At 36.1% G+C, this 14,408-nt stretch overlaps 1 protein-coding gene across 1 annotated transcript in view; it reads right to left on the bottom strand.

Annotated features, from left to right (window-relative positions):
- Positions 1–14,408, bottom strand: part of cacna2d3a (calcium channel, voltage-dependent, alpha 2/delta subunit 3a) — a 131,204-nt gene that overhangs the window by 63,441 nt on the left and 53,355 nt on the right. Inside the window, exon 5 of the mRNA XM_028018879.1 lies at positions 4,285–4,429. Coding sequence (XP_027874680.1) covers positions 4,285–4,429 — 145 coding nt within the window. The remainder of the gene's footprint in view (positions 1–4,284; positions 4,430–14,408) is intronic.

The raw sequence follows: 14,408 nt of genomic DNA, 5'->3' as shown, positions 1-14,408 counted from the left end.
CGCGCAGCAGCTGCGGTAATTTCTCTGTTGATTTACAGTATCATACAGCAACGGAGAACCTCGAGGTTCTGGTTGTGATGGACTAAATAAACCCAGATATTTTATTTTGTCTGATAAAAAAGTATTGCTGGCCCAAATATAATTATAAAGACTCAGATCATGACCGTTATTATTTTTTTAAATCCAAACGAAAAATAAAATTCACATCACACCACGCTAATATTATGTAGTTCTGTTTTACACTGTCGGCGCAAAACTGCAGCCCAGAGCTTCACTGCTTTTCTCTTTATCGCTGTCCTGTTAGTCAGAGAAACGAGCTGCTAGAAGCGATGCTAATTCACGGTGTTACAAAACTTGATGCTCGTTTTCGTGTCGCTCCCCGTGATTAAACTCACAATTACGATCCTCTGTACTGAGCAACACTCTGATGGCAGACGGCATGTCCATAGACAGGTTTTACTAAATATTGTACAATAACCGAAAAGAGAGATGTAACTTCTATTATGAATATAGATCAGCAAAAAACCCTACAAATTACAGTGAAATACTGCTACTTTAAGCTCTAACTTGTCTGCTATGCTCTGGCAGATTTAAGTTTTAAAGTTATACATTAATTAAAGAAAACAGAATATGCATTATAAAATAGATTTGAATAAGTGAGAGTTCTTAAAATGTTTGGGTAAAAAAAACAAAACAAGTGTAGTGTTTATCTTTGTCCTTCTGCAACATAAACAGGTGCATGATTATTCTCTATTAGAAGACAAGTATCTGCAAAGTATCTCATATGTACATATTAAACCTGTAAGAACATAGTGTGTGCAATAATTTTTGGACATAAAACTACAGAAACTGGTGAAGTACAATATGGCTCAGCACATCCAATTATGATTTCTTGTTTTTAATTTTCAAGCCGAGTTTGCTAGTTATGAACCAGTCAGCCAAGCTTTTTACAGCTGCTTTCGGCTTCGTTCAGGAGCAGGATGGGAAGGATGGGAGCAAAAAATAAAAAATGACAAAGAGCCAGACACAAAATCATACAGTGAGACAGAAACACAATACCCGCTAGAGCGAGCAAGAAAAAAAAAACAATCAAGAATGCATTCAAAGAGATGGGTAGAAAAAGACAGACACACAGACAAGTACCTAATGGATGGAGTGAAAGAAAAGAAGATAACAGATTTCACATCATCTCTGTTGCTGGCAACATTGTTCTGCTGTCAACAGTCATGCCAATAAGCCATGATTGAATTATTCTTCTGGAAGCTATAACACACTAAAGCCCTTTGTTGATAGTCAACACCCATTCACTTCCATGGAATGGAGTGGAGTGGAGAAGGGACTGGAAAGGATCCAGAATGTATTTACACAACAATGCAGTCCCTTCTGGTGAATTTCAAGTGTCTATTACAATCTAAAATCATCATAATGAGGAAGCAAACATGGTGCTACTTGCCAACAAGGTTTCATTTAACAGAGCTTTAACTTTGACAGATAGCCTTTTTCTGTGTGCACAAGCATTCATGGTCCAAGATGAATAGCTAAGATTAAACAACAACATATTGTGCCTAATGAAAAGAAATCTGAATTTTCCTTTTGTGTACATTAAGTTACCTCAGGGACAATAGGAAGGAAATTTAATAAGTGACAAGAACAAGGATTCTAACATGTTAGAAAAAGTATTGGCCTGTTGTGAAATGTCTGCTGAGCTTCAGCACATCCATTATACATGTTTGCATCATGATACATTGAAAGAATTGTCTGTTTAGGATTATGTGCATGTATTAATTTCAGAGTTTGAAAGAAGGGTCTCTGATACACAAATTTTTACACTATTACAAGCTGTAAAGTCAAATTCATCATTGCTGATGTAAAACAACTTTTGTCCACAGACTGTGGACAGCATGAAGCAGCTGATTGGATAGTGCACATGAGGAGAATAAGAGTCCATGTAGTAAAAAAAAGTAAATAAAAGTGAAAAGAAAAAGCTAAACTTCATGTCTTTTCATTTCTCAGTTCTTTCATCTTAGGTTCCTTTCAAGCATTTATTTGCATCCAAGCCCCAAAATGTAAGATGAGCAAGAAAAGAAGAGACACAAGGGGTTCAGGCAACAGGCATTTAACACAATGTGACATTCTTTCTTGGTAGCTGTCATTTTAAACCAACAAGATTTAAATATGACATTTAACTCAACTGCATCATCTGTTTTTGATTTTTCTTTTGGTCTATGAAGGTTTCTGCTCAAAAATAAAAATGTGTGGTAGTTTAACATGTGTTGGGTACATCACATGTATGTATGAAAAAAGACTTTTAAACAGATCTATCATTCTTTCTCATTTTCAGTCTCTGTTACAGATACATTTTTGAGATTTAAACATTATTCTATGGTCAGTGTTCCAAATAACAGGCAGAATAATAGTGAGAATCAATGGCAGCTGAAACCAAAGCAAACATAAGTAAGTTAAACTACAGAGCTTTGCTCCATTAAGCAGGTTCTGGCATTTTTATAAACAGTTTGTTAGGGAATATGATTATGAAATCGACTGGTATAACCATTTCCCATCTTGTTACCATACAATTGTTTGCCAGAAACTAAATGTAAACTTTTGTTTGAGACATAAGCACAAATATCAATCAGAACCTCCTCTCTCATTCACTTGGGAGAACTCCAACATTAAAGGAGCTCAGCCAGGTGCTTGACAGCTTTTCACATTAGTCTGCACAAAATTAACATCAGAAAGCTGTCCAATTGAGCGCTTGAAAGGGCTCTAATTGGCTACCATCTATGTTGTGTTTTTGGACTTGTGAAAGTAATACAAAAGAAAAACTAGACTGTCAAATGAACAAATTCATGTCACAGAAAATATTAAATATTAGTATTTTTATGGTAAAATTTGTGCAGATCCTTCATAAAGCATTTCAAAAGCAAATGATTTCCAAAAGAAAACCCTGTCTACTTTATTTGAACAGAAATGTAAGACTTTAGATCCAAAGAGGTCTAAAGTCTTACACCACTGCTAAAGCATGTGAGGAATATGGGTTTGAGAGTCAAATCATTTGCCTGTAAATCACATCATGATTACTGTTCCTGTTCTATCAGCCTCACTTTCTATGCACCCTCATCTATTTAGTTTCTAACTTTTTTCCTGTCACTCTGACTTCCTTTTTCTCCTCTTTTTACAGGGGGGCAATTAATCTCTTGCTTAGACCTTCCATCAGCCTGACTTAACCTACTTTCTTTTTCAATTACGTTCTCCCTGTTCGCTCCCTCCCCCGTTCCTCTTAGCTCTCCATCTGTATGTACTTTTGTTGCCCCTCGTAGCTCAGTTAAGTCAACTTGACATTCACTTTATCCACAGAGCCTTTTACAAGGACTTGAATTCTCTTGTTGGATTTGAGCTGATGGTAAATCAGAAGAAGTCTAATTATTAACAGCTAATTAGTTCAATGTGTGGCAGTAATGAACCAAAGGGTTACAAATAATGAAGTCATATCCATCTACTGATAAAGGCATACATTGTGGTCCAGCAACACAAGCTGAATTTTTAGTTATTCTTAAACCATTTCACATGAAGCAAAACTTCTGACTTTATCATTACCACAGTGCTAATTTTCTAGCTCCAAGCCACATTACCTAAGGACAAACTGCATTTCAGTGTGATCAGGGAATGGATGGCTATAAGTAGTTACCACTGAGTTTTTTGTATATTAATTAGAAGGTAGGCTCCTTGCTGCAGGCAAAAAAAGAAGAAATGTATGATACTGCACAATCAAAAGTTCTCAGAAAGACGCTTTATCTTACAAGTAAAATGTTGAACATAAGGAGAAGATAAATTTAGATGTCTGGCAAATGTTCTCAATCATAAATGATGAGTTTGCTTGACCATTTACAACTGCTAAAATCTGAGGCCACTACATTTTAGTAGGAAGCTATGCTCTGTGTCTGGTACAGAGGTTTTTGTGTCGTTTCCTTCAGCAGTTTTTGATGCGGCACCACTAGATTAGAGGGGGTAAATACGTTTTTCAAAGGGTTTGGTTCATTTGACAGTGTAGTGGGCTGAAAATGTAATAGACGCTACACTTTTGGTCCCCATTCGAACTGAGTCTATTGGACTACTAGGTGTGCAAACACCCCAAGACTGAGCAACGTCTTTGACTGTTTTTAATAGTATTGAATTTTTTCTTGTGTCAAACAATTTGCACCATCATTATGAATCCATGTAAACCAATTTCTTCATATAGACTGTGTATATAGATGTTATGTATATTGTGGATTGTGAACATACCTTTATTGTACATATTGGTTGGCACCTGTACCACACTGAGGCTGAGGTTGACTGATCGGTTGTTAAAATGATCGTTGGGCTGCAGGACAAACTTTCCTCCCAGCTCTACATCCTCATTGATCAGCACAGCATTGAAGTATTCATACTGGAGACAAGAAGAGACAAATATAGAGACTTAAAAACATCTGCACAAAGCTAAAACTTAAACATAAAGTGAAATCTTAATTTCAACTTAAGCTGTCACTCAGATCCAAGGATCTCAGTCTCAATCAGGTCTGCTTACTGAGTCGTGCTGTCGCTACATGAGAGAACCTGGCCACTTTAGTGACATGCATTAGTGAATGCTGAAGTAACCTGAATCCCTGGATCATCCCAGGGTGTGCATGTTGTTACAGAGAAAGATGCTGAGCTGACAAATCCCACCTTAAGCGTCTGTGCACTACTTGCCCAGTTACATTGTGCATGAGGTGCTGTGCCTCCAAAGTATTTTTAGTACTGGTAGACTAGGAAGAGTATTAATAAATCATAGTTCTAGACACATCGAAAGCACAAGAGTCTCTGCATCCCAAAGCTTCAGAAAACACCACAGATTGCACTTGCAAAAGAAAGAAGCACTGCAGAACAGGAGACACAAAAAGGCAAAAAAAAAAAAAAAAAACATTAAAATACAACTTTAGTAGCCTGGCAGGTTTTAAAAAGTAAACAAACACATGTTAATGCATTTTGGCAAAAAAAAAAACACAGCTCAAATTGCAAATTAAACTATACCAAGGCAATTGTGGCTACAATGTAGCTTACCAACATCGGCGTGTGAATGTGTGTGTGAAAATGTGAATGATTGAAAGTAGTGTAGTAGTAGCTTTATGGGATCCTCTGGGCTTGATAAAGCGCCATACAAGTGCAGGCAGGTCATTTACCTTTTTATACATTTAATGTAATTAAATGTTTTTTTCTTTAAAGCAGGCTATAGTTATGGTGCTGTTCAGCGTTTAGAGTATCTCCCTGTTTATAAAGTTTACTTGTGTAAATTTTACATTTATGTCCAGAAATTGATTTAATTTTTTTCATTTTTTTATTTTTGGAAGCAAACATGATAAAATCTTCAAGAGATAACTTGGTATTTTTGTCAGTAACATTTAATTGACAATCACTTCAAACAGTTTAACACACGGCATACTAAAATGTTTTAGCATGAACCAAGAAACACAAATACCTTGAGGCATGACTACAAGTTCACATAAACAATAAATATGTTGAAACCAAACTTTAGAGCAACAGTCAGTCAGTAAAGTTTATTCATAAAGAACCTCTCATAGCCACAGCGCAACACAGGCATACAGTTACAAACTGTATATATAAAGGAAATAAAAAGAGAAATTGCATTAGAGTAATACAATTAACATAAATAATAGATGTATGTGATGTAATGTGACAAAGTTAGCTTATTCATCATTGAACATTTGTGGCAGAAGTCACTTTAACCTTAAATGTAATTAAATGGACTTCTATCCCCCTGCCAGCTGCTTAACTCGTGCATGATTAACCTTCAAAGGGGTAAATCTTCCTGGGTCCTCAGGAGAAACAATACTATTCCTCTTGTACAGCGCAAAACACAGATAAAGCCATCAATTAGGTTAGCAAGCTTTGTGCCTATCTGTATAATTAATCAGCCCTGATTAGACTTGAAACCTTTTTGTCAAAGAAGATTCTCCCATTTCAAGGTGAGAAAGTGTAGAGTTGAATATTTTATCCAAATCTTGTCCTTTGCTGGACACACAAATAAGAACAATTTGGTAAGCTACAAAAGTTTAAGATGAGCAATAATTCTTTGTGTGCCAGATAGGAAGTGGATTTTGTCAATCAACATGTTTGTCAATTTAACTTTTCAATGTAACTTAACTTCAGATCTTATTCCAGTACTTTAGAAATAAAATGTTCTGGATATGAGTGTGTTCAGAATCATGATCCATAGACTCAGAAAAATCTGGTATGGGCAGTGAAAATGTGTACTGTAGTCATAATAAATTGTGAATATTCTGAATAAAATGAAAAAAATAGCTAAAATAGTGAAATAATCTTTGGTGAGGGTTTTTTTTAAGTTTCCATCAGCATTTGAGATCTTCACATAGCAGTACTGAAGAACTGCCAACTGCACCTGGAGCAAGCGATTTCCCACCGTGACTGTTTTAAGGCCTGTTCTCTACTATGTCCAAAATACATAATGGGACCCATCTGGGACCCAGGACTTCTCTGGGTAAGACAGAAACAAAGAGCCTATCAAGAAGTCTTTCCCTACCAAGTCGGAGAAGTTGACAACCCTATTGAGATTTGGTTCTGATAAATGTTTTTGTTTGGATCATATTCAGTGCTATGTTGGTTAATGTGGAAAAATTGCAAAAAGTCGGTACAAATTCATCCACTTCAGACATTTGTTCAGTGACAGTGAGTAGCTTCCTTTAATCTGAAGCAGACTACAGTTTGTGTAGGATGTCCACAAAAAATTTTTTATGAAACTGAATATTTATTTGTAACAAAGGTACTTTTTTTCTATTTCCTAATAAGCAATGTTAGACCTTTTCATTCTCTCTGATATAATCACTTGCTTTGGATACACAGGGTCCAGTTGCTTCCTAGTGTTTCTAAATACAAAGAAGTGGACTGTACAGAGATTGGCAATCCAGAATGCAAATGTTTTAGGCAAAAAAAAATTGCTCAAAACTAGAAACAGTGAGGAAAAGCTCAAAGCATAATAAAAAATGTGTAAATGTGATTACTTTGTTCCAAGTATGTATTCTTCAGACATTTACTATAAACACCTAAACAAAATATCAATTAGAGAAAAGCTTAGACAGACTAAATCAAACCCAAACAATGCATCCTTTATTTGTAATTTATATTACACAGTTTTTGAGTTGAATTGCTGTGGGACTTAGGAGGGATGTGGGTGCATGAACAGAGATAATATGATGTCAATGCACGCGTTTCTGGATGCATGCTGCAAAGATATGAGAGTGTCCAAATGTGGTTGCATATTTTCGGTAAGTAAGTCAATTATGATTTTCAGCAGTACAGTGAAGGAGTGCCCTGTGCCACTAATGTAAGCCCTGATCATGCTGTTAACAACCTGATCTTTAACTCTGCAGTGCATTAAGCTGAGAGATTGCACATGTACCATCAGCACCCACTCACTCAGTGTGGGATACACAGAGAGGACAGATAAAGGTTAGTAAAAGTAAAGAAGTGGAGGTGTGTTTGCCTTGGTTAATTTAATGTAGCATAAAAACATTTGAATGAATCACAGACATTCATTAGAGAGATGTAAAAATTTGCCTAAGAATCAGAATTTTTCTTCTCCAAATATTCTCACTTGTGACTGTGACAACCACTTAATAAAATAGATGGAAAGGGTAAACCACACGATGGGAACAAATCAGTTTTCCACTTTTGCAGCGGTTTAGTACCAGCCAAGGACTCAAACACAACAAACTTACTTGAGCATTTATATGTTTAAAGTCCAATAATGGAGGAATTAGTTATCAAATAAAAAATAAAAAATACTGACGCTTATATAAGATTACTCTCGCTTTAAACCAGATGAAAAAGGTAAATCATGCAATCTGAAGTATGGGGGTGACACCATCATGTTGTGGGGCTGTTTTTTTCAAAAATTTGAAGACAGTTCGATATTAAAAGGACGGCCACAGTGCACGTTGGCTGTAAATGCCTCTTGAAGCATAAAAAGTTAATGTTGATGTCACAAATAACATGAAAATATTTGCATATCAGCTACAAGTACACATTCAGTATTGTCTTTAGTGTCGACCGTAAATCTGTTAACCATCTGTGCACAGTGCTGAAACCCAATAAGGTAAACATGTTTTTCTTGTCAAACAATTTCTAAGTTTTAGCATACAGTTGAGATACCTGTCACACCAAAGCTTACGCCAGTTTACACCTGTCTTGAAACTGCTACTCTTCTTCAGTCTGCTTTATAAAAACTACTGGCCCAATTAGTTAGTGAATCAGCTGCCACCACGAGGCAGCAGGCCTGGACTAGATTGTAGACTCTGCTAGTCCCTACAGCCAATAGTTATCAACTGACTAATTAGAATATATAAAATTTAGTAACTGTGACATTTTCTATCGAGTTGTAAATTTACATTTTGAAACTCGTACATTTCTAAATCCCCAAAAAGTCAATGGTGAATGAACTTCTGAAATTCCTGATCATAAATTACTGCAGTAATTCATATATACCGCAGTATATATGAACAAAAAGAAAACTGTGAAGTCAAAGGTCAAATTTGTTTTATAAAGGAGTCTTGATGCAGTTATCTGAGCAGACCAGACTTTCTGTAAGAATCAACTCATATATGTGCTAATAAAAATAAAATATTGCTTTATTTTGATATGAAAATAAATCTTTTCAGTGGAGCAACACAATAATATCAACAGCCCAAAGCAGCAAAGAAGGATTTTTTTAAACAGAAAAGACTCCATATGGGCAGCAGGGAGGGTGGACCATGACGCTCCACCCTCTGGTACTCACTTTTAACTTTAATCTTCACTTTTCCTCACCCACATCCAAACTCTCTTTTTCCACGGTGGTGAAAGGGAAAGTCATCCTCCAGAAGTGTGGAAATGTGACTGGAAAATAACTAGGGGCCATGGGTGTAGATAATCACTGCTTAAATGAGGCAGCTGTCTGTGTAAATAACTTGGAGGAGAGGCCAAGTAATGGTGGATATGCAATACTTAAAATCTCACTTCATGCATCTTAAAGTATGAGCTTCCCAACTCTGAGGAAAGACTGATTGCAAAACACACGCCTGTTGTACACACAACAACTTTAAGAAACAGCAATGGAAATTAACACTATTTTTAATAGCTCAGTAGTTAACAATGTCAAATAATGTGCTGCAAAATTAATGTAGCACTAAAACTGGCAAAAGTTTTGAGTGTAAATCAGGTTTTTTCTTTTCTGTCTCAACAGTTCAATAACAACTCCTAATTGCTGCGCAATTACAAAAATCAATTCAGTTATTAATAATCACTGAAAAATGTTAATCCTCATAGCTCTTTTCTCATGCTTTTTTCTAGTCAGAAGTATGTCAGTCAGCTACAGGAGGTATCTGCCTCTAATAAAGCCTACAAAAAATGACTAGAGATTAAGAACAATAATAATGATATACTGTACAAAACTACAACAGTACAATTATTAGAAATAGGTATATTAGACTAAGGATTCAAGGGATGTGCAATTGAGTCATTTAAAAAAAAACCCATAATGTTCATATTGAACTTTGAACAAGACAGACTGTTTACAATACAGTATCAGTGCAGAAAAACACATGCAAAACAGCGGAAATATTATTTAATAGTGATGATGGAGTTACTGAAATTAACATTTTCAGCAATAGTCTAATTTATTGAATATGTATTTAAATGCTGTATTAGATTTTAGCTTTGTGTTTTTTAGTTTTACCAGTTATACTTGTTTATTAAGTAAAGCAGGTAGATAAGCAAGTTATTGTGCATAAACCTTTTAGCAATAGTGGTAACCTGTGGATCCTTTGTGTATATGTTTTTTTAATAACACACACACACATATATATATCAGTGAAGTGCGGTGAGGTTCATAGCTGGTGAGGCACTGACGTCATCAGAATCAGATTTGCAAATAGATGCATAGATTGACAGCAGTTTACAGGTTATGTTTAACTTCTGCATCCTTACACATACAAACTGTAGCTCACAAAACACACATTTCCTTAAAAAACAAAACAAAATAAATGTTATTACTGTCTTACCTAAGGTAAGACAGTAATAACACTAATAACAACAGTTACTCGGCAGTTGAGGAGTGAACAAGACGAACGTCTGGGATCTTGAGCGCCCCCTGCCATGAGGCAAGAGAACTGCCTGCCTCACCTCGAACCTGTTCTCTGCCGTTTATAATCGCTCATTACACGAAACACGTTACACAAACACAGTTGGTGACAAAAAGCACTGTACATTATATACATAAGCTAAATTATTGGAAATAAGTTCACATATTAAATTTGTTTAAACCATTTTATTGACGCCGTACAGCAACATGCTCTCTCCGCTTAGCAGCCAGCGCAGAGCCAGGGGTTGCGCAATCCAAGGTGAGGCAGAGCTCGCTGCTGCCTCACCGGCATCGCTTCCAAGCGTTTGAATGGGAAAATAAGAAAATTCAGCGATTTTTAACAAATAAAAATCGAAATTGGTGAAGCTACATGAAAAATAAATATTTTTTAGTACAAACCACCGGATGAATATAACAATTTAAATTACTTTATGATTATATATTTTCTTTCTTTCCATGATGGCTGGTGAGGCACTGCCTCACCTGCCTCCCCTGACCGCACGTCACTGATATATATATATATATATATATAATACCAAGATAAGTTAATTACCCAAGCTGCCTATTAGGATTTCTCTTTAATCCCTTTTTTTAATCAGTGATTCATCCTTTAAAAGTGTTTCAGGTTGTCAGAATTAGTTATTCTGCGTGGCTGTCCACATCTATCTGGAAAACCTGTTGACAAAGGTAGATTGAAACAGTTTAGTGTAAAGTTGGCAAGCCAGGGAGACATAACAACTGTGAAGTGTAATTGCACATTATATGTTTGAGAGACTAAACTACCACTCGAAAGGATGGCTTAAAAATAATCCTTCTTCACATTACTGGCAATGTATGTGGCAGGGCACCGAGGTAGGAAATACAATGAATACACAGACGTACAGGTCAAACCGTTTTTGTTACCAGTGGGGACAGCAAATTGGCAAATCAACAAGCATACGGCCATCTCTCTGTCCTCTCCAGTGACATCCCAGACAGGAAAAGCAAGGGCAATGCATAAATAAAAAAGTAAAGGACAAAGCATTTCTTTTATTGCTCCCTTCAGTTCAGGGCTACATTTTTAGTGAGCATAAGAGATGGCAATTGGGTGTTTTGTCTCCAACCTCCTAGGAAGGCTTTCATTGGCTGTAGAGGCCATGGGAGACTGCTCTCTTGCTTTCCCATTTACAGCACAGGGTAAATGAGTGAGGGAGGAAAATCGCAGCAGATTACCATGCCAATTTCACATGGAAGCAGAAGAGCTCTGGAAAAGATAGATAAGGAAATTCCTATCAAACCGCTGCCAGCCAAATATGTATCCAGTAGCTGTAAACCACACAAATATTTTATAATAAACCCCCAAATAGTGATGGAGGAGGTTTCACCCTACAGCGTGGAAGCTGTATTTTTAGTTCAGCTGGTGATAATTACCGTCTATTCACCATGTGCTGCAGTAAAACGCACTATTAGGATTGCCACCATCAGAGACGAGAACACCCCGACACACACGCACATACCAACACAGGTGTACGGATAGATGCCTCATGAAGACATTCATGCATTTTACATGCAAATCAACAACTGATACAGCTCTAAATGTAAGTGCGGCTAGATTTGTTTCATTTGTGCATAGCATAATGAAAAAGGAAAAAAAGCAATTAGCAACAGAATAACTGAAACTACATTTGCCTAAACACACAAAGTAGCGTGCATTAGTATGCTAACATTATAGTGGAGCATCCAGATGAAACACTCCAGTTTTGTGTAAATGATAAAACATGTCCCTGGCTTAATGACAGTAATGTGAGTGTTTCTGCACTTTGGTAAGTATTTGACTGTGATATATATAATGCTAGAGGGCGGTACCCAACACCTAACAAGACTTATACAGTTGAAACAAGAAGTCTACATAAACAGAATTTTAAAAAAGTGCAACTTTTTTTCTCATTGTCTGAAGTTGAATAAGACCAAACTTTTAGGTCTCTTAGAATAACAAATTATTTATATTTCCTAGATGCACAATAATGAGAGAAAAGATGTCAGAGTGCTTTCTTAACATTTTTAAAATCAGAAGTTTACATATAGAATGATTACCATTTCTTTTAACAATGAGGGGAAGCCCAGGTGATGATGTCTTAGGAAACATTTAATAAATTAACATATATTTACAGGTGTATCTTCAGTTAAGTCCACACCTTGAACACATTGCTTTGTTGTTTGACATGAAAGTAAAAATCAGCCAAGATATCAAGAAGAGAACTGTGAAGCTGCACAAGTCTAGTTCATCCTTGGGAACCATGACCATTGTTACATTTGGAGGAAAAATGGGAATGCTTGTAAACCTGGTGAATTTCCCAAAATTGATGGCAATATGAGGAAGTCAAACATCTAATAGCCAGGAAATTAAAGCTCCAGTGCAAATAGGTCTTTCCAATGGACCCTGACTTGAAGCATACAGCCAAAGTGATTACAAGTCAATGTTTTGGCATGGCCACCACCAAGCCCACAAAGCATGTGGTGGCATGCTACCATAAGGAATGACTTAAATACTTTAAAGAAACTGCAGGTAAATCTGAGAAAGTGTGTGCCAGTGAGGCCTACATACCTGACCATTTTGCACCAGTTCTGTGAGAAGAAATGGACCAGAATTTCAGTAAACTATTGTGAGAGACTTGTGGAAGGAACCCCAAAAGGTTTGACCAGAGTCATCAAGCTACCAAATACTGGAGAAATGTATGTACACTTATGACTTTGAAGAAACTAATAACTGAATCTCTGACTTATTTTTTCCGCTTTTAGTGCTTCTGATTAAAAAGGAACCCTATGTGAGAGTACCTCACATCATCATAGCTGAATAATTCAAGTAATACTTTACTTTGTGACCTTTTTTAATGTTTACAATTCAAATAACTTGTAGAGAAGAAACTTATTTTTATGTACAAATATTTTGCCATGTTGTTACTGAAGTGCCCACAATCAAAAATCATTTAATTCTTGCTGTGAGCTCAAGAGTGTATGTCTACTGACAAATTTGAGATCTGTGGTTTGTGAGTGCTATGATATTATTTTATGCCTTTTCCTGACCCACTAACTGTGCTGCAAAACCTTACAATCTAAATCTTTTATCAAAAATGTTATTACTGTGTCCAAATACTTTGTCAACAACCATCTACTAATGACTTCAGGACTCTGATTGCATGTTAGAGTTTTCTTTTTTTGAACCCTCTCTATTTTTGCTTTTTTCTATCTATTCTCAGAGACCTAGATACACAGTCTTGCCATGCTGGTGCAATATATGCTTTTCTAATCTTCATGTAAATATTCTGATACACTACCCTACTCTACCATGTAGCATTGGCTCAGGCTGTGCCATTAAAGCGGTAACAAAGAGGCACTCACCATGTTGGGCTCATTTTATCCCTGCCAAATAATTACTGGCATAAAACGCTGTTGTGATCCCACACAATGATTGTGCCCATCAACCACTAAATGAAAAAAACAAGCCCGTGCATGACATGTAAGTGGCATATGCTACTGTTTTAACACATATCTGTAACATTATACAATAATGTCTGCATAATAAGTTTTGTTAAATGGTTGTAAATAAAAGAAATACAAGAGTCTTATAATTTGCATCAGAACCCCACAATAAAGGATAAATATGTAGTTACCCAGGCCTACATTTAATGTATTAATTGTGTCAAACATGATTTTTTTTTTGTCAAACCCTATCTAAAAGAATATTTTATTTTTGTAAAGCCAAGAGTTTGCAAGTGACTACTAATTTGCAAGTCAATAGAGACATAGTTTAATCCTAATCTGTCTTACAACATACCTAACAATGCGTACATCTTTGACTCCAAACAATAATAAATATTTGAATATGAAGATATGCATTAATAGTCTATAAAAAGCGTGAATTTTGAGAATTCATTGTAAGAATGAGTAGGGACAAACACCAGTTGACGTCACCATTCATTGTCAGGATCTTCATCTATTTCAATAATCCACTGTCTTCCTCATGGTTTCTGAGTCTCATTTCTAGTTATTATTAGTTTGAATGTGAAACATTATTTCTCCTTTTGGTACATAATCACTGTGTGGTAAGACGTAATAGGACTTTGAAGTGGTTGTGTGGAAAATGCCCTTCTCCAGGCAGTGGTATCTCTCAACAACCAGTAAAATAAATGTTGCTCTTAACACTTTCCCTTTATATTTTTATTTTCTCTACCTTAATGTAGGAAGTATAATTAAA

Source organism: Xiphophorus couchianus, chromosome 1 (assembly GCF_001444195.1).
Source record: "Xiphophorus couchianus chromosome 1, X_couchianus-1.0, whole genome shotgun sequence".
NCBI classification, from domain to species: Eukaryota; Metazoa; Chordata; class Actinopteri; order Cyprinodontiformes; family Poeciliidae; genus Xiphophorus; species Xiphophorus couchianus.
This window is presented reverse-complemented; position numbering and strand designations above follow the sequence as displayed.